Raw genomic sequence first — 21249 nt, 5'->3', positions numbered from 1 at the left:
ATCCCATCTAAATAGCAATATGACAATTAACTGACAAAAGGTCCTGTTAATTTTTATGTAATGCATTAGAGAAGTCTGGAAGCTATTAATAGTAGAAAATTCAAGTGTTTCTGATCACATCATTAACACTTGGTTTTTACCCCACTCTACACCAACGGAAGTCACTTCAGAATGGTTACTAATGTTCACTACTAGCTGTAACAGTCCAATTTCAAAATCCCTATATTCTTTGTCAAAATCACTGGTTCCCTTAGCTATAAACCACTTAATCCTCAGCTTTTCAACAGGCTCCTAGAGTCCCAACAGTCACAGAACGATCCTCAAAGACATTTTGAAGTAATCTCTTCACATTTCTTAGTTTACTGGCCATGTCCAGTCTTTCTTATGTCACCAACCAGACCTCATCTAGCATGAACAACTGCATAGCCAGGACCAGGCCCTCCAAGGCCATATAGCACTGGGCCACATGCTTTCCTTTTAGGTATAGAAAATCTAAAACTTCGTAAGTGACTTGGTCTATGAACCAGGTCTCACCCTCAATACAACAAACTAGAGAATTCAATTCCTAATATAAGACAGATGTTTGAGTTCAAACCCAGAAATGGAGAAGCTAAGTAATTGTGCTGGTTTTGGCTGGGGTAGAGTTAATCTTCTTCACAGTAGCTAGGATGGGGCTGTTTTGGATTTGTTCTGGAAACAGTGTTGATAATTCAGGGATGTTTTCATTACTGCTGAGCAGTGCTTACACAGAGCCAAGGCCTTTTCTGCTTCTCACCCCACCCCACCAGCGAGGAGGCTGGGGATGCACAAGAAGTTGGGAGGGGACACAGCTGGGACAGCTGACCCCAAGTGACTAAAGGGATATTCCAGACCGTATGACGTCATGCTCAGCAATAAAAAGCTGGTGAAAGAAGGAAGGGAGGGACATTTGGAGTGACGGCATTTGTCTTCCCAAGTCACCGTTAGATGTGATGGAGCCCTGCTTTCCTGGAGATGGCTGAACACCTGCCTGCTGAGGGGAAGTGGTGAATGAATTCCTTGTTTTGCTTCGCTTGTGTGCACGGCTTTTGCTTTACCTATTAAACTGTCTTTATCTCAACCCACAAGTTTTCTCACTTTTGCCCTCCTGATCCTCTCCCCCATCCCACTGTGAGGGAGGTGAGTGAGTGGGTGTGTAGTGCTTAGTTGCCAGCTGGGGTTAAACCACAACAGTAATCCACATTTTAAATTAGTCAACCATCATCCAGTGGGAGGGGGTGGGATGGGGAAATGGTTCCAGATGTTGCAATGCCCTCATAACAAGGAGCTGAAATGTGTAAGAATACAGAAAACTTGTGTCTAAGCTCTACTTCAGAACAGCAGAAGAAATCACAGAACAAGATGAAAATGTATATATAGCTTTACTGAATTCTCTTTTCAATACAAAATGTCGGTTGTATTGGATAAGGCAATAATGTCCACGTTTTCTTTGTATAAATATCTGCAAAATAATCTTTTATAGTTTTTAAAAATAATTCAGTGTTCTGTTCTCTTCTTGTTGTCCTTCCTTATCTTTTTGCTCTTACCTGCTTGTTTAGATGATTCTTCCTGAAACAAAAAACAAGCATTTCAAAATTTAAACAACATTCTTATATACCGTGAGTATTCTCTCAAGGTCACCCATGAGAATTATTTTTCATACGATCAGTCCTCATAGTTCACTGGGATTTATGAAAGTTTTGAGTTGTGTAGTATTTATTCACTCAATTTCATTAATTTGTCTGCTCTTCCTAGAACTTCTTCGGAAGCTCTAGGATCAAAGAGTCTTTGCACTGATCCTATGCATACCATCAGTGCGTCAAAGCAACCAGAGGATGACACATGTAGTATTACTTTTCTTCTGGCTTCTTCTAGCAGTGACAATTTACACAAGTTCACATACAAATGCCTTCATTCTAAGTGGCAGAAACTTACCACTGAAGGTATATAGTTGTATTCCACAAGTACATTTCTTGCACAATTGTTTATATGTTTAAAACGATCTGGTCCTAAGAGAATACCTCCATACCAGCGGGATACCACAACTAACACATTGTGAACATTCAAAATCTGTTTAAAAAAAAAAGAAAAGAAAGAAAGAAAGAAAAGTTGTTATTTTTAAATTGAATTAGTTTTACTGTTGACACCAATTTTAAACACAGAAAAAGTCTACCACCTTGCATTTTTAAGAAGAACTTACAATCAGGTCTGTGTCACACGTATGTTATCAGAGGATAACAAATAGTGACAAGTCAGCAGTTGTGGTAAGCTTCCCTTTCCAAGATCCTCCCCAAAGGTAAATTCAAAGTAAAATGAGTCACTATATATCCCTTAGAAAGGGTGCAAAGCCTCAGAAATGCAAATGTGCACTACAGTTGCTCTGTCATGTGTCAAAAGCTTCAGGCATTACTTAAAGGGAAAAATTACTGAGTTACATTTATTATTCTTTGATATGATGAATTATTATTTCCAGAGTACCTCTGTCACAAAGCAGATTGTCTATCCACATTTTCGGAAGTGTCAGTGGATGAGGCTAATAACAGCCAGGGGACAGGCATTATACATATGGATACCTAAAATGCCATAAGGTAGTACTGTTGCCACGTGCAGGACTTGGCAACAGCACAGGGATAATACATAAAAAGCTCTGCATTTTCTAGGTTTGAGTCTTAGTCCCTTACAACCAAGCAGTTGCTTTCTGAATTCAAAAAGGCATAAAGTCCACACAACATGAAATAATTGTATTAGCAATTAGGATTCAAAGGAACTAAATGACCTTTATTTAGCTTTTCTAAGACTAACAAAATCAAGTAGAGAGTTAAACAGAAGAGATTATTTCTTTTACTACAATTAAAGGCAAGAAACATGGAAGGCTTTCAACAGCTTTACTTTTCACAAAATCTAAATGTCATTTGACTAGCTTGAAAGCTAGCATTTATTCCACCTTACAGCAATTCTTTCCTCAAGATCTCCCGATCATCAGCAAACACTAGTAACACAGGGAATGCCAACTGACTTAAGTAGCAGAGAGAGAAACACACATCTTGTCAAAATATAAAATACACATTACTGCGTGGAAACGTATAGTGACCATCGTCAGGTAGTATTTTTGCTCAAATTAGTCTTGCACGATTAGTGACCGTAATCCTGAATTTGTCCCTCAGACAAAGGCATCTGAAATCTCTGTGGAATGTCTTCACTTATAAACAGCTTTCAAGTCCTGCGCAGTACTACACTAATGCACACAGATGGCTTGGAGCCAGACAGAGCAAACACAGTTTTATTTGCATAAGGCTGAGCAAAAACACTGTGGTCTGCAAGATACCAGGGTGGTTTGGTAGAGGTGAGAAAAATCCCTTAAGAGCTAGCTATCAATAAAGCATGTTAACAACCATTCATCATCTCCTTGAGGAGAAAAATATATATATTTGACTAATTTGAACAATACTATTAGAAGATTCTATCATTGTTTGTGAAAACAGAAATATTCTTAGAATTTTAAAATGAAACGGGTAATGTAAAAAAAAGAAAGAATGATAGGAGCAGGTTTTGTGACAGGCATTTTCTACTCTACGTTCACACATCAGCCTTAAAGTCTATGTATAGCAACTGTTCACAGTAAACAGGATGCCAAACATAGTTGGGAAATTTTTTAACTCTAAGTTCGAAAGAATTAATCTAAAATACAGTTTCTTGTAACCGGAAGGTGCTATCTTGACTGAAGTGCTAGGTTTATCTGAAACAAGATAAGGTTTCTATTGCAAAAGAGTAACTATAAGTGCTTACAACAGAAAAACTACAAGACCTATGAACATCTAGAAATCAGCCCATAAACTATTTTAATCTTTTCCCATGGGTGAAAATTGCACTTTTCTGATCCCTACAGCAGTACTCTTCCAAAACAAAAATATTCCCAGTAATTAGGACTACAGATGGAGAGAGATGATCCATATGATTTAGACACATTCACATTTGAAAGGGGAGACTTCATGTCCCTTTCTAAACTGGATTTTTACAGAATATTAAGTGCCTAGACACTGTGTGACAGCTTTCAAATGTATACATTAGCATGTTGAGAAAAACCTGATAAGCTCAGAACAAACTGAGGTACAGTAACTGCAAAGTTGTTTCTTTACATTATTTTTATTACAATAATGTTTTCACATTTATCACATATACTTGCATATATTACATAACGTAAGTTTTCCTTCCCAAGTCAGGTTTGAGTTAGGAAGTTTCAAAAAGTTCAAAATGAAAAAATGTCAAAATATTTCCACCAATTATATTTTTTTCAGAAAAAAAAGAAAGCTTTGAAATAATACTAATAAAAAAAGCTTTAAAACAGTCTCCAGGAATAAGAGTACAACACATTGAGCAACAGAATATGCAAATAAGCAAAGGACAGGAAAAGAAAATGCCTGTTGTGAAGGGGACATCAGTCAAAAAACCAAAATTAAAACGAATAATTAGTGTTCCAATATAGCTAAGTGACTTGAGGCACTGTATAACATGTACCCAGCTGTCCCCTGTAGTTATGATATTTTATTTATGGTTTTACTAGGGCTTGCATCATGCCAGTGAATCAAAATTTATCAAACTCAATTCACATTTAGCAGCAACTTTGCTGAGGGAGTATTATTTCAACACTTGAAAACTAAAATATATGTGAGTATGAGGGCTAAGGACCCAGAACTGGAAACACCACAAAGAAACAGATTAAATGATCAAAATAACTTAACTCCTTCACTCCCACTACCTTTTGCATTTGAAGCTCTACTCTGCAAGTTCAAATATAAGTGTCTTTTTATTATGAATATTCGAGGAAACCGAATGAAAATCAGTGCATAGGTCAGCTGTTACATTCAGTCCTTTAGCTTCTTCCAGTCTTCATTTTCTATATACCTTACACCGCATAGTAAGCATAGGAACCAAAACTTATTTATCTTTTAACTGTTCAAACTATTACTACCACCTATGAAACACTACTTGCTTCTATGATCCAAGACTTGGAAATCCCAATTTACTACATGCATGCAACAGTCCGTATTATTTCTTTCAGCTTTGAGAAAGCAATCATCTATTTGGCTATGAACAGAGCAAGAATTAAAATAATCATCTACAAGTTTATTTATATTGTAGTGATTTTTAAAATCTGTTCAAGACTTCTAGAAGTCAAAGATTAATTTCTATAACCTGCATAAGATGAAGAAGACGTCCACCTGCTGCTGTCTCCCCATCATCTTCACAATCCTGTAAGAATGTCTGCTTATCTTCACAGTATATTCTTAAAAAGAAAACAAAGAAAAAAAAAAAAAAGAAAAAAATGAACATAAAATAGATTTCAAAAATGTGAATCAGCTAACATTTTGACATCATTAATGAAGTCTCAGAGATCTTTCATACACGTGTATCAATTGTACTTCTCTACTAAGGACATTTACATGAAAACAGGGTAAGGCTTAGGGTAAACCACAAATGCTTGCCTGCACAGTAGAACAAGTTTTGAGAAGCTTTTAAATAGACTTTAGCTACTGCAAGTTAACTCCAGAGTCATTACCAGCGTAAAGTCCCTAATCAGAAAAATCCTTAGGTTTTTGGCCTAATAATTGAGCCTAGATGAAACCAACTCTATCAGATACAGATTCAAATTATGGTTGAACACACCCACAAGTTGGAAGAACTCGGACAAAAATATTATGAATAATTAGTTACGTCTGTATTTCAGCAGCAGCATGAAACTATTACTGAAATTCGCCTTCAGATTCTCCATGCCATCTCCTTCCTCAGGGGGCACTCCAGGAAACTTTGGGGTATATTGTTTCATGTAAAGGACAGCTGCCCAGGTCTAATTCTCCAGAAGTAATGCTCAGAGGTCTACTGTTTGTTACCAATTGATTTCACAACTTCCGAACTTAGTTAATACACACATGACACAATGACAAAGAGGCTTCTGGTACTAGATGACATATATGAAGCATTAAGTATGTTTCTGTTGCTTTTTTGAAGTGTATTTAGGTAGTATGCATGAAAGAAGCCAGATAGATCATCAGCAGCAGCAACAGAAATCTCCTCTTTACAGAAACCTTTTACTTAGGTAGACTTTTTGGTAAAGTAAGCTTTCACTTGCTCTCATTTCGTGTTTCATTAGGATCACACCAGGACGTGCATGAACGGATCAGTGTCTATACATGCTTTTTCAGATGACTGGCTCCTCCAGTAATGAAAGGGGCTCCTTTTACTGTCACTTACATTCCTCAGAAAACCTACATCACTATCTCGACTGAGACCAATTCATTTCACATAAGCTATGTTCACAAAAGTTGCCAGAGACAGACCACTGCCAAACACTGAAACTTCATATGCCAGATGTCTGCATCAGGCTTTTTGTTTCAACTCTTATTTCAATTAAAAATTTTCAGCTATTTCTAAATATAAGGTTGGGGAATAAAAAGTTACTTCACCCAATTAAAAACACATTTAGTTCAGGATGACATAGCACTTCCATGCTCAAACATACAATACAAAGTATAACAACACATATTCAAATCCACTTTTAGTCTTTTTTTATTCCTAATGCTGCTTTACTATCTTAACATATTTCCTACTATATGTTCTACTTTCTTGACCTCAAATTCAAAATAAAGCCTAAAACCTTTATCATACAACTAAGAAACCTACTCCCATAAAGATTTAATAGCAAGGAATTTCTTTGATGGATTTTACTTTTCTCATGTCCTGCATTCATTTGTCAAAGGACACTGAAAAAAAAAAAATAATAAACCACTATTCATCTCTCACCTGTATGCATACATGTTGTGGGTAGCACTTGCAATTTTCTTATTCTCATATAATTTTTCAAGAACTCTCTTTACCTTTAAAAAAACAGAAATACGCTTCCTTTTATAATGGGGATTTCGTACACACCACCTCAATATCACTGCTAAACAAACACCACCTCCTTAATACTATAATGAAACAGTTTTACACTTTGACATAAAAGGAATTAAACATTCAGTGTGGTAACTCAGGAAGCAGCTTCTCAGTACCCTCATGCTAGTTTCAAATCATTTTTCTGAGATACTGAAAACAGCGGTTCCTTCAATTTGTACATTGTGTACATTCATGATATTGCTGAAGATGAGAGACAGTAAGATCTGGAAAACATTTTGAATCTGTATTAAGTATCAATTATACCTGCATACTTTTTTCAACTATAACATTAAGCTGGAATATAACACAACTTGACATATGTTTTCCCATTACACACTGCTTTTATCTATTTCACAAAAACGTGATGTTTAGAAAGCTCTACTACATTTTGAGTTTTTCCTTCTTCCTCAAATGTACTTTTTTTCAGAGTTTCCATTTCACAGAGAGAATAATAATAAAAAAAAAGTGTTCTATTAAGGGTCTGAAAGCATCAGTATTTCCCAGAAAACAGATATTCCCACCATGTCCATCTCTCTGCTCTTAAGAGGTACCAAATTCAAAACATTTATCAATATCAGTTCATCTTCTGTTTCTAATTAAACAAGCCAGCAATTGTTCAACCCTTTCCAATTTGGTCTAGTAAAACAGAGAGCTTTGATCAGACATTGTTTTAGTACGTAATACAAAATTAATATTACTTTGAGCAAAACATTACTGAAGCTGAGAAAGCTTGGGAAAACATGCTTGGCAAGTAAATTGCCTTACACTCCAAAGAAAAATGTCTCTGAGGAGTAATCAATATACATATTTAATATCTGTCTTAGTTATACTGTGCTATTTCAAATTCTTCTGGAAGAAATTCAACTTAGAAAAATCACCTCAAATATAAGATACCTCAATGAAAAAAACTCCTATTATTAACAGAGAACATTGCTTCAGACACCTATTTTCTCCTTTTTTTTTCCCCCTAAAGGGAAATATTGAAGAAAGACAACTTATATTACTTAATACACTTTCATAAATACACTTCAATACATGGACTTAGGGTACAAAGCATATGAAATGATCATCAGCTTTGACATTACTTATTTGTCAGCTACCAGGCTCCTAAAAACATACCTTAAAGATTCATTATATGTCTGTATTAGCAATGAACCTCCAAGACAGACACCTAATAGCTAAGCAATACTTTATCCTTCTTCCTGTCATAGCTCTTGAGCCTTTTTTTTTTCCCTCCTGTGCCCCTCTATTAGTCCTGCTTTAGGGAATTAAGAGATGTAACTCTCTGCATGTCAGTGAGGCACCTGCTCATAAAAGATACAAGATGCTTAACAACAGATCAGTTCTTAGTCCCACCTTACTTAGTCCCACCAATGTCAAGTCCAAGAACTACATACATTTTAAATGTCAGAATAAGCCAAATTGAGACAAGGAAAAGCAATGGTACCAAATATAGCCTGCTACCTGAAATATGCCTATCACTTACTTTGCTCCATAAGGTCTATGGTAACATATTCTGTTACGTAAGTAACTATGGTATTACTCTGGCTATCATTATTGAAAACTATATTGGAAGTTAAATTCCACCATTAAAAATACTCAGTAAAGGAATTTACACAGCAATCTGTGTACTGTCTTAAAATATCAATTGTTTGGGGGTTGTGTGGTGGGGTTTTTGGTAGCGGGGAGGGGCTGCAGGGGTGGCTCCTGTGAGAAGCTGGTAGAAGCTTCCCTGGCTCCAAGTCGGACCTGCTGCTGGCCAAGGCCAAGCGCAAGCCAATCAGCGACAGTGGTAGTGCCTCTGGGAGAACAGATTTAAGAAGGGGAACCTGCGGTGAGTAGGGGGATCAGAATGTGAGAGAAACCCCTCTGCAGATACCAAGGTCAGTGAGGAGGAAGGAGGGGGAGGAGGTGCGCCGGAGGAGGGGACGCCCCTGCAGCCCGTGGTGAGACGGCAGGCTGTCCCCCCCAGCCCATGCAGGGGAACGGGGGAGCAGATGCCCACCTGCAGCCCGGGGAGGAGCCCATGCCGGAGCAGCTGGATGCCCCCGAAGACGGCCGTGACTCCGTGGGAAGCCCATGCTGGAGCAGTCTGTGACTGAAGATCTGCCTGTGGAAAGCACCCACGCCAGGGAAGTTTGTGAAGGACTGCAGCCCATGGGAAGGACTCACATTCATGGGAGCGACCCCACGGTGGAGCAGGGGACAAGTGAGGAGTCCTCCCTCTGAGGAGGAAGGAGCGGCAGAGACAACATGTGATGAACTGACCGCAACCCCCATTCCCTGTCCCCCTGCACTGCTGAGGGGAGGAGGTAGAGAGAACCGGGCATGGAGTTGAGCCAGGAAGGAGGGAGGGGTGGGAGGAAGGTGTTCTAAGGTTTGGTTTTTACTTCCTAATATCCTTGTTTTGATTTGATTGGTAGTAAATTAAATTGATTTTGTTTCTTCCCCAAGTTGAGCCTGTCTTTTGCCCATGACCATAAGTGGTGAGTGATCCCTCCCTGTCCTTGCCTTGACCCACAAGCTTTTATTTATATTTTCTCCTCATCCCACCAGGGCCGGGGGGGGGGGGGGAGCAGTGAGCAAGCGGCTTTGTGGTGCTTTGTTACTGGCTGGGCTTAAACCACGACATCAGTGAATATCATTGCAACATATAGATTATGCAGATAAAGTATTATGGGCATATACTAATCTCCTCAGCTGATAAGGAAGCTAGGTTTCACTACAGGTGCAGTGTTTACCCTATTCCTCACCTCTTCTGGCTTCCTTTCAGAAAAATTAGTCCATACCACAGCAAAGCTTCCCTGCAGTCTGAAGACCAATCACCTCACACTGTACAGCAAGACTCTGAAACAAGATGGATTTGACACTTGAGGAATTGGTCTATCTTTATACTAACCACATACCAATAAGTCTTGACTGGAAATTCCTAGGTTTATTGAATTGTATATGTTGTCTTTAAAAAAAAGTCATAAAAGAAGAAATTAAGAATGTCTTTGCATGCAAAAGGGAAATTACTAACCTGCTTTAAGTGAGTACAATTTCTTGACATGGACCTGCCCTTTTGGAAACCCATGTCTATGGGTACAGAATTCCTCGTAAGTTGGAACAATCTTACTCATAATCATGATCAAGGAGCATGAGTTTTTTAAAATGAGAAAAGGACATTAAGCCAATGATTGCAATTTCTTCCCTTTCTAAAGCAACACAGTTCACAGGGACTCACAGTTCATAGAGACTAAGCACAGCTAAGAAAGCCCCTGAAGTGCAGTGCTACTTTAATAAAAATGGTAATGTACCAAGTATTTTAAAACACTGAGTTATTCCACGTTAACCTAATGAATAAAATTACTTTCACTTTGCAAGCAGGAAAAGAACAGCTCAAAAAAGCTGAAAATGTGTTCAGAAAAGCTCAAATTGTATCCCAACAGAGAAAAATAAGATAGATGACAAGATAGATGTGAAAAGCACAGCACATTTTTGAAGGTGTAAAAATAAAATTAGTAATAATTTTTTTCCTCAAACACATAAGAAGCTGAAGCTTACCAGAGATCTGTACTGCCAGCAAATAAATATAATATATATACAAGAGAATCACTTAAAGGAGATACAGCTATAGCACAAAAACCTAAAACAATGTACAGCGTGTATGATCTTAAAAGGTCAGGCAACGATGATATAGTGGAGCCTTACCACAGAATAAGGTTGAGCAAGCTGATAAAATGAATAAAAACAAATCAGCAAAACCAGATCATATTTATGTAAAAGTTTAAAGGGAATTGGAGTATGAAGCTGTTGAACTATAGAAAAAGGTATCTAACCTACCAGTCAAAACTGTTTCTGCAGCAGAAGGTGACTGATGCAATACCAACATCTCAAAAGTACTCCAGGAAGGATGCAGGGAACTAAAGACCAACAAGTCTTATGTCCATACTAGACAAACTAATGAGGGGGAAGCAAAACCCCCAAAACCACAGACAGCTTAAAATGTTACAGCTTTTGTGTAGAAAAATATGCCTCAAAACCCTGTCAATCTGTCAACATTCTTTCAGAGTCACTGAGCATGTAGTAGATCTAGCTTACCTGGAATTTCAAAAAGCATTTGACAAGATCCCTTACCAAAAATTCTTAAAATAAAAGCTAGAATTGGATAAAAGGAAAGAGGAAAATCCTCTCAAGGTTTAACTCTCAGTTAATGACAAGAAAAGATGAGTAGATCAGTAGTTTCCCCACTAAACAGGGATCATCAAAGAAGACTGATGCTAATAGATGCAAAGTGATGTACAAAGTGACTCCAAACTAGTTATTAGCATCTGCAAAAAGAGATCTTGGAGCTATAACAGACATTTCTATGAAAGTACCAGCTCACTGCTCAGCAGAGGTCAAAAAAGTAAACTGAAAGGTATTACTAGGAAAAGAACATGGAAAAAAAACTTCACACCACTCTATAAATCCTTGGAGTGACTGCATCTTCAGTGTTGTGTATAGTTCTAGTCTGCATCTCAAAAACATTACAGCATACATTACATGTACCAAAATAGACTGGGGGGGGTCTTCAGCCTCGAAAACAGAAAACTAAAGTCTATAAAATATGATAGATGTCTATAAAATCCAACTGCACAGAGAAAGCAGAGAAGTGCAACAAAGTTAGGAGTGACTGATCCACAGCAAACACAGGAAGGTGTATTTTTGTACAATGCTGTGGATTCCAAAAGTCAATTCTGGTGCAAGAATTAACGGGACAAATTCCACAAAGGATTAAAAAAAAAAAAAAAAAAAATCAGTAATATTAAACACAAGGATACTTTCTTCACCTTGTGTTAAACTGCTGAAAGAGGGGAAGCATGATGGGAAGCAAAATGTAGCTGCCCTTTTCTAGCACTCTGTCTAGGTCTACATTCACCAATGATTCCAATAAGAGATAGGAAGTAGCGCAGACATTTTTTCTAGTTGTGGGCAAATACAAATCTAGAAGCATGCCTACCCCTCTCACTTAGGTCTTGATAAAGATTTATTTATGCATTATCCAAGTGTATTTTTCAATAGAATTCCTTTCTGAATGAGGGAAAACATTTACAAACTCATTTTCATTCATTTTCCAAGTAACACATGGTAGACTCAGTAGCTTCCAAACATCTTGTGATAAACTTGCCAACATCCAAAAGCCAAATTTCAATGTTCTTATTCTCTTACATCTAATGGACATAATGGTAACGAATAGCAGGAAGCACTGCAGAGCTGATATTTAGAACTATTTAGCTGACAGTGAAAGCAAGAAACTGATGACTACTCAGTATTAGCACACAAAGACGCAAAGACAGACAGACGTATTTGGCTAATCCCAAGTATTCCAGTAATATTTTGTCAAGCTCAAAGTACAGACAAAACGAGTAGAATTGATCTCTACTAACTTGTCTGGGTGTCACCACAGGAGCCAGATGTGCCTGGAAAGTACTCCTTCGATCTGTGATTGGGTTTCCATGATGTATGGATGGCAGTTCTTCATCTACTGATCACAAACAAGGAAGTGTTTGTTTTCTTTTAAGGGTACTGAAACAACTTATACGGCTACATAAGTAAAGAATGTCTCAACTTCAAAAAAGGGATTTGTTAAAGTGAAGTACACGACATACAGAACCAGCAAAAATATGTTCTTTTTTTTACGATTGTTATTAATCTTTATTATAATTTTAATGTTATTAATTTTACTCGAAAGCTGAATAGAAAACCTGCATCTTAAGGCCTCTCTCTTCTAAATAATTTTATCAGAATTAACAAGGGCATATTTTTTACCTTCTTGACTTTCAGATGTAATGTAATTTAACATTTTAATTGGATCTTCCTGAACGGGCTGATAGTCTAGGAGAAAATCATCTCCATCATCTTCATCAACTTCTTCACTGGTTTTCTTAATATCTGGTTCTATTAAGATACAAGTAGTAGAATTTATTACACATTTTTTTGCAAGACAAGCAAGACAAAATTTCAAATTCTTTTTCTCAAAAATCTCTGGCTTTTCAGTTCAAATCAGTCTGCTGTTAAAAATTATGAAATGCAGAATAGTAACATTAATTACAACAAAACCCAGAAATTCTTAGTCCAGTATTAACTAAAATCTTCCTTAGAGTTAGGAATACAATACTCATGCTACAGGATCCATGCATAATATCTTCTGTTTCAATACTAATTAACAGTATTTGTAAGAAGAAAACAACAATAATGTTTATCATTTCCATTAAACATTTACAATGCTACCATTAATTTAATCTGAATTTAAAGACCAAAATAATCTGTTTCACAAGACCTCCAGGCATTTATTGGTCATTTGGGGAAAAAAGTAGAGCTGTTGTTCAATGCTACTTCATGAGGTTATAAAAATCATTATATTTGAAACACCTCTCTGGACATGTTTCAAGCACTCTGGGATTCCCAAAATCCTATTTTCCTTCATGCATAGGACATACAAAAAATAACAGTCAATAGCAAAAGAGTAAATATCAAACACAGTTAGTGCTGTGGCAACTGGATTTAGAGGGAATCTACCATACAGACAAGTTAATATATCACAATCTAATTTCCTATTTAGAGGGCCTATGATGTAGTGATGATGCAGTTTTTATAAGATAGGTATTTTCCATAAAAAAGCAGAGGGTGATATAGCATGTTCAAAAGGCCTAGAAAAATCATTAGATGTATTAAGTAGAAGCCACAAGGTTGCTGTCAAAATACCTAACAGATCTCCAATATTGTCAGTAAAATTTTCACTTCTCAGTATCCACTCCTTTAGTCATGTCAATGAAAAATTACTTTTTAAACGTCTGTGATGTAGCAACAAAATGCACAGTTTATTGAAAGACTAAAATTAGACCTTATCATGAAGCAGCACTGAAAACACACATTTTTTTTCTCTTCAGCCTTTTATTCTTCACAGGACTAAGCTAACATCCATGACATAGAAAAATACTTCTATTTTCTTTTGGCACAAGTGCATGCATGCATGTCACTCATGCATTTCATAGCAGTTTAGCATTTTAATGCACAAAAAAACCCACAAAACAACCCCACCACTTTTTGAAAGAACAACTGAATTTACACAAACTCTATCACTGTAAGAGTAACAGCAGAAGAATCACTGCAACTCTAGCAATGATGTACTTCTCATCCCAATATAGTAAAATGAAATTAAGATGGAATACTTGGTCATTTGTCTGCATACTCCACTGAAGTTTACCTTCTCTTGAGGCTAATCCCAATCCTCCAAGAGTATACTCAACACCAGAAATTAATTACTGATATGAATCATTCCTTTGCAGAAGAAAGGACAATGCATAACGTGCCTGTGTGCAGCACTCTGCTTTCATGCAAGTAATTTAATTCTTGAGAGAACCGAGGACCTTGTTCTAGTTCACTGAGGCCACCCTCCTCCTTTTTTTCCCTACTGCTTTTTTTAAAAAGGGAAGCTATCACTGTAAAACAGTAAGCCATGACACTGGAGACTGTTGTTTTCTGTTATTTAGATCCAATACAAAACTGGGCATAAAGCTTTAACTTGTAATGAAATCTTAATTTGCAGTGGAACAAGAAGTAAGCTGAAAAACCTGTGTATTTTCTGAAGTACCTGGGTCTGATGACTGTGCCTTTTCTATCAGAACTTCTCGTATCTTCTCCACCCATAAATAAAGTATACTTTCACCAAGGTTCTGTCTGGAAGTTAAAACTCAACAGTGAATGAAGAATCATTTTTGCAGATGTCACTTGGAAAGTACACCAAATAACACAGATTTCAGGCATGCAGAAATAGAACATTACAATCTAGTGAGATAAAGAGCTTAGACAGCCTTGTGGAAAGTTCTGTCTCAGTAGTTCACTGGGTGAAACACACAGTATCTGCATCATTATATACTCCCTCTGTGGCTTGCTTTATTTTATTTTTATTTTTAAAGATTAAAAGCACCAATGCTGGAGGAAAACAGGCAACTGACAGAAACTTTCTGGCCACTAAGGAAAGGGAAAGCAACTGTGAGAAGAGTAAGCTGGACAGTCCTCAGTATTTTCAAAAGAATACTAAGCCAGGATGTCTAGCCTTAGAGCTTGCTCTGGATCAGTTTTCTCTACAAAAAGTACTGTACTGACAGTGGTGAGCTCCTTCAGCTGCTCTGTGGCTGTAGCGGACTTCTTCCCCTCATGTTTGGGTGGGGGGCTCTTCCTTGGAACAGCCCCACTTCTCTTCACCCTCAAGCAGTCAGTGCACACACAGCAGAGGTTGGTCTTGGTGGACTGCGGTAGTAGGTCAGTAGCGGTAAGCACAGGGGAACATTGGACTGATATGCTAGAGTTTGGGTAACAAGCAGTCCTATAGGACAGTGAGGTAAGGATTTAGGTCTAGGAGTCCTTAGTCAAGGGGCACAGGTGTGTATTAAGGTACTGGGGAAGGATGGGATGAACACATTTTTTATGTGCATATTCAGAGTTAAGAAATGCTGCCTTAATGTGCAGCATGACCCAAACAACTCAAAATATATTTAAAATGGTGTCCTGAAAAGTTGTCTTCACAATTATATTTTAATATGTTTATGAACTGTGCATGTTTGTCTCAAAAACAAAACTAAAAATTTAGGGCCATAGGTAACATGGTTTCTCATTGATTTTATTCTTACTGCCACCATCTGGGGCACCATGTAAGTACATATCAGTGACAAAATTACATTTTTGAACTCTTACTTTGCTTAATGTATACAGCACTACTGCTGAATACATTCAGAAATTCAAACAAATATACATTTTTAAGAAAAATATTCAAGCAAAAATAAGGAATTTATAAACTTGTAGCTCTGTCTTCAAAATCCGGGCAGACTCCAGAACAATTCAACGCCCTGATTTCATGCTGCTTCTAATCACACGGAAGCACTAGTTTAATACATGAAGAGCTACATTTGTTTTAATGATGGAATGAGAGAGATTAGACAATGAATAAGATTTCTTTGTTTTGTGCAAGTAAATAGCAATTTCTTCAGCTATAACCCAACTTCAGTTTCTGCGTATTTGCAAATTACACTTAGTCTGAACAGTTACCTTTCTATGCTGCTATTTTCTTGTCACTTGTGCCTAAGTCATGAAACAAAGCTTTCTATTGAGTAAAAGTCTTACCAGAACAGCGTCTTGGAAGAAAAAAAAAACCAAACAACAAAAAACCCCAACAAAAACCAAAACCAAACATTTGCTACATTTTTAAGAAGTTTTTGTCTCCCAAACTAGACTTCTCATCTATAATTAATCTACTTTTTCCACCTCCTTAAAAAGACATAGTGATTGACAGTATAGTTCATATTGATTTAGATTGCAGAACTATACAATTTAGATCACTAGGGACTAGAAACCTGGTAAAACACACAATGTAAATGATGCAGAGTACCTCTGTTTATCTGACAACTATTTAGACACTGGATAGATAAAAGACTTTCACAAACACTGTGCGCATCAGTGACTACTCCAGAAGGTTTTTAAACAGTCTCAAATTACATAGATGGCCTAAAGTACAAACACATTCATCTCCTGCTGAACAAACAAAAATGAGAGGAGACCAGCGAATGCTCTGAACAGCAACTGATACAGACAGAATGCAGCTGCAAGGGACTGATTTAACTAGCACAATTTAACAGCCTACAAGATTGCAGGGGGAAAGAAAAAAAAAAAAAAAAGAAAAAAACCTGCTTCACAACCATGCTATTTCTCCTCACAGTCCTCACTTGGCAACTTGCGCCAGATGCTCAAGACATTTGAAGAACCACCTACAGCAGCTCTACCTCTGGTAGAGACTCCAGCAAATCCTATGAATCTGGACAGGGTTAAGGACAATCTCTGTCCTTTTTGCTCCACTGAACAACTGTGGCTAATATGATCCCACAGAACTTTTCACTTAAAATCCCTGTGCATTTTTAACACTTCAAATTCAATTTTACTTGCTTAAATTATCTGTTTCTTAATTAGATTAGAAACCCAGTTAATCAAAGTAACTGAGTAATTAGATAAAAAACCCTCATGCAAGCTAAGTGCTCTCTTCCTTATTTTATAGCATTAAAAAAAACATTTCTTATGCAAGATGTTCAGATTTCAGTATTTTGGGCATGACTGTGCTTTCTTATGACATATTTTCATTTCATTTAGTTTATATTATCTTTGGGATCTGAAAGAATCAAATAAACCATATTAAATTACTACATTTACTCCCCAACTTCACAGTAATTCAAAAACACGTAATTTGAGTATTTCTAAATGTTCCATTTATTCTCATGCATTCATTATGCGTTGTTGTTAGCTGCACACTGTGATAATAAACAGTTCGCTATGTTACAGATTCTAGTTAATAGATTCTACACGTGCTTAATTTGTTTTAAAACCTATTTACCCCTTAGCTATCTTTAATAAAAAGTGTTTTGCCACTTATACTCTAAGACACAAACAAATGTTTTCACATCCTGTAGTTTAACATTCAAATGCAGAATAGCTGCAGAAATCTCACACTTCATAACACCAATTCATAAGCAATCTCATAGATTCTAATGGGAGTCTATTCTATTAGCAGTCAAAATGAAGACTTCCATCCTTATACAACACCAGGTCTAAACAATATAAAAGAAATCTGTCAGAGTTTAACACAATTTGTTCTTGCAAAATGCTTAGTAAATACATGGCACCTTTAACTGTAAGATTTATAAAAGAAACTTCCTGTTTTATGGCTATTGCAGCAATCGCTCCACAACTACTAGTTCATGCAGGTACTTCAAAAGCATACATTGAGCAGGGCATGCAACTGAAAATACACTGTCTCCTTTTACTATATTCCACAGTCTCTAACTTACACATATATTTCTTCCAAGACATTTGCTAGTTCCATATAATCTTGTCCTTGAAGCCAAGGGGCACTAGAATGAAAAGAAATACAATGAAAATTGTGCCCATACGCTGATTCCAACATCTCAACAAACATTCATTTTAAAATAAATGTGATAAACACCTTGAAAATAAAACATTGTCAACCATTCCCACTTAACAAGATTCGAATTGTAAACATCTTGGTAAAAGCATGATCGCCCAGTTCTCTTTCAAGATTCCTAACTTGGGCTGCCTTTTCTTACCTCAGGTAAGAAAGCTGAACCCATTTTTTATGGTAGGCCATTGTCACTCCAGAGTCACCTTACGTATTATTAGTTTACCTTTCTAACTCCTTCAGCACCATAGTACCTATTCTATTTAGAATGATCCTTCGGTTCTGTACCTGTACCCTCCTGGTCTCATGTTAAACTACAAACTTTGCCTCAAGTTTATCAGCACTATTTCGTATTGCCTTGTCAATACTGCTGACCAAAACTCAGTAGATATGCTGTGTGTCATGCCCTGCAGGTCCCTCTGTCATTCAAATCAGGGACCTCACTTACCCATCTCCATTCCCATGTTGTTTACATGTCAGGAGACACGGGGAGAGCAGGGAAGGAAAACAGGAAAATGGCACATACCACAGCTACATCACAACAAGAGTCAGTGCTCAGCTGAAAAGCATGCCTTACAATCTGAAACAAGGATCCAGACAAGAGGGGTATACCCAAGGAAGCAATGAGACATCATTGTCCAACGCAACAGGCAGCAGACACCACATCTGCAGTCTAATTGCTGTCTTGCCACAAAACAATGCTGCAAGAAATTAGAGTTGAGGGCAGAGAGCAAACTGTCATAGGGAGCTCCATGAGGCTAACCCAGGAAAAAAACCCCCATGTTTTCTTGCTGAAAACATCCCCCATCCTTGGTATACTTTAATTCAGGGAGTCATCTTAATTAAATTTCAACTTACACTGTAAACAATTAGCAGTGATAATTCAGAAAAGAAATACAAATGTTTGAAAGAAAACTTCACTTACTTCAGTTGATAAATAGGTGGCTCTGCAGTTGGATATCCTGGCGGCAAAATCACCTGAAAGAAATTGAGGGTAAGTATTCACTGGACTACTCCTCTCAGCTAGCTGAGCTTTATTGATGAACTCTGATGTCAAGCACTAGGACTACAATCAGTGTTACAAATGAAGATAATAGTTAGCTATCTTGTTACAGAATGACAACAAAACCTGAACATCTGTATTTAGGATTCCAATAATGGTAATGCATACAAATATCATAGTTCATGGTGCAATTTTTGTGGATGAAGTGTCATGCAAAATAAAGTGCAGAAGAAATTTTAAAGGAGCTGCATGCATGGTTACTGGACTTATTTACATGGCACTGCACTTCCGTAAGTAGACACTTCAGTGTTTCTTCCACTAAGTCAGCTTATTGTTTTCAGTTCTGTAAACAAAGTAGCAAATTACTCAATTAAGTTGATTCGAATTTTGTTTTGCCTCCACACTTTCCAGAAAGTAAATCTAAAAGCAATTGCAGCAGATTCACTGAGGTGTCCTATACTGTCGTGGTTTAACCCCAGCCAGCAACTAAGCACCACGCAGCCACTCACTCACTTCCCCCCCACCCAGTGGGATGGGGGAGAAAATCGGGAAATAAGAAGCAACACCCGTGGGTTGAGATAAGAATGCTTTAATAGAACAGAAAAGGAGAAACTAATAATGATAATGATAACACTAATAAAATGACAACAGCAATAATGAAAGGATTGGAATGTACAAATGATGTGCAGTGTAATTGCTCACCACCCGCCGACCAACACCCAGCTAGTCCCCGAGCGGCAATTCCCCGCCCCCACTTCCCAGTTCCTATACTAGATGGGATGTCACATGGTATGGAATACCCTGTTGGCCAGTTTGGGTCAGGTGCCCTGGCTGTGTCCTGTGCCAACTTCTTGTGCCCCTCCAGCTTTCTCGCTGGCTGGGCGTGAGAAGCTGAAAAATCCTTGACATTAGTCTAAACACTACTTAGCAACAACTGAAAACATCAGTGTTATCAACATTCTTCACATACTGAACTCAAAACATAGCACCATACCAGCTACTAGGAAGACAGTTAACTCTATCCCAGCTGAAACTAGGACATATACAAAGTCAATGTAAAAAATATTTTTAAAATTAGTCTTTGTATAAAAACACTGAAATCAGTTTTTGTCAGGTGTGGAGTTAGGATATATAACTACTGAAAATATCACAAGCACACTGATGTGTTACAGAACAATCACTGAAAAGCCTATCACAGATTCAAATCTAAAAACTCTTTAATCCATCTGAGTAGATAATGAATCCTATTTAAAAGGGTTTCATGCATGCACAAGATTTTGCCTGCATCAGTCCAACTGCAAATCCTGCGCCAAACTCCTTAACGTTACTATACCTGCAGACAGAGGGTCCATTTTGGTTGATCCAGACAATCATTAATCTTAATGCAATAGATTTTTTCATCTTCATCAACAACACACCAATCTTCACCATATATGGATGAAAGGGCTTCAATTTCATCAATCTAGAAAAAGCATTGTGCAAAAATAAATACCCCCCCCCCCAAGCTTGTCTGCTAGTCACAGTTTTAAGTCTTGCTCTTTTACAGCTTATTTACAGATGTGGTAAGATTCACTACAATGGAAGGCCATAAATATTAGGGATCCAGTCCCGATTCACAGCATAAGTAACTTTTGCTCAGTTTTTCCGTACACACACCATCTCTTACGTTTCTATGGATAATCCTGTAATTCTCAGCAGCAACAAGGTGAGGAAAGTGACGTGGAGCAGCTACAACACGTCCCTGCAGCTCTCAACCAGTGCTGCTCCTGGTTGGGTCATCCCCCTGCGGGGGAAAGACCCCAAGGCCTTGGTACTAGCTCTTACTAAGTCAGAGTGAATAAAGTTATCCAGCGAATTCCCGTAAAAACCGGAGAGCCACCTTCGGCCTAGAAATTAAACACCTGAAATGGGTCTTCAGTGCAAATGTGCAGTCACCCGTTGGTGCCTGAACAAAGACAATCGCGCTGCCACTTGGACAGCACCGCGGCCCAGGGGCAGGGAGCTCCCCACAAGGCCGGGGTTCACCAGAAGCCACCTAAAGTCACCGCTTTCGAGGCGGCGCTCATACTGCCTGCCCGAGGACACCGCGGCGCGGCGCGGCCCGGCCCGGCCCGGCCCGGCAGGACCGTGACACCCCGAGCGCATACGCACAGCTCCCCGCTTCCCTCCTCACCCCCACCGCCGCTCACTTGCTGCTGAGCCCTTTCCGTGTCACTCGCCGCCATCGGTAACCGAGGGGAGGAGGAAAAGGGCAGGCAGCTGCCCGGCGCGGGGCCGTGTGCGCATGCGCCGAAGGGGGAGTTCGCGCGGT

General features: G+C 38.1%; 1 protein-coding gene across 2 annotated transcripts; it reads right to left on the bottom strand.

The window, feature by feature from the left end:
- Nucleotides 1-1381: 1381 nt before the first annotated feature.
- IMPACT (impact RWD domain protein) lies at nucleotides 1382-21248 on the bottom strand. 2 transcript variants are annotated; one of them, XM_052787190.1, is made up of 11 exons: nucleotides 21128-21248; nucleotides 20272-20400; nucleotides 18861-18913; nucleotides 17808-17870; nucleotides 14567-14652; nucleotides 12742-12870; nucleotides 12360-12457; nucleotides 6817-6890; nucleotides 5212-5302; nucleotides 1954-2088; nucleotides 1382-1587 (listed from the first exon to the last, which is right to left on the bottom strand). In XM_052787190.1, the coding sequence occupies exons 1-11, from the start codon at nucleotides 21161-21163 to the stop codon at nucleotides 1516-1518; spliced, it is 966 nt and encodes a 321-aa protein (XP_052643150.1). In that variant the 5' UTR covers nucleotides 21164-21248; the 3' UTR covers nucleotides 1382-1515. The 2 variants fall into 2 exon arrangements, with proteins under 2 accessions (XP_052643150.1, XP_052643151.1); XM_052787191.1 differs by having other exon boundaries at nucleotides 12360-12454; nucleotides 21128-21245.
- Between the last annotated feature and the right edge of the window lies 1 nt (nucleotide 21249).

Source organism: Harpia harpyja, chromosome 5 (genome assembly GCF_026419915.1).
Source record: "Harpia harpyja isolate bHarHar1 chromosome 5, bHarHar1 primary haplotype, whole genome shotgun sequence".
In the NCBI taxonomy this organism is placed as follows: domain Eukaryota; kingdom Metazoa; phylum Chordata; class Aves; order Accipitriformes; family Accipitridae; genus Harpia; species Harpia harpyja.
This window is presented reverse-complemented; position numbering and strand designations above follow the sequence as displayed.

Bases quoted from the DNA above. Each gene is read 5' to 3' on its own strand.
- IMPACT (XM_052787190.1), bottom strand. From the start codon at position 21,163: ATGGCGGCGAGTGACACGGAAAGGGCTCAGCAGCAA. The intron at 17,871-18,860 runs GTAAGTGAAGTT...TTTTCATTCTAG, and splicing joins CCACCTATTTATCAACTGAA to TGCCCCTTGGCTTCAAGGAC. The intron at 12,871-14,566 runs GTACTTCAGAAA...GTATCTTAATAG, and splicing joins GGCACAGTCATCAGACCCAG to AACCAGATATTAAGAAAACC.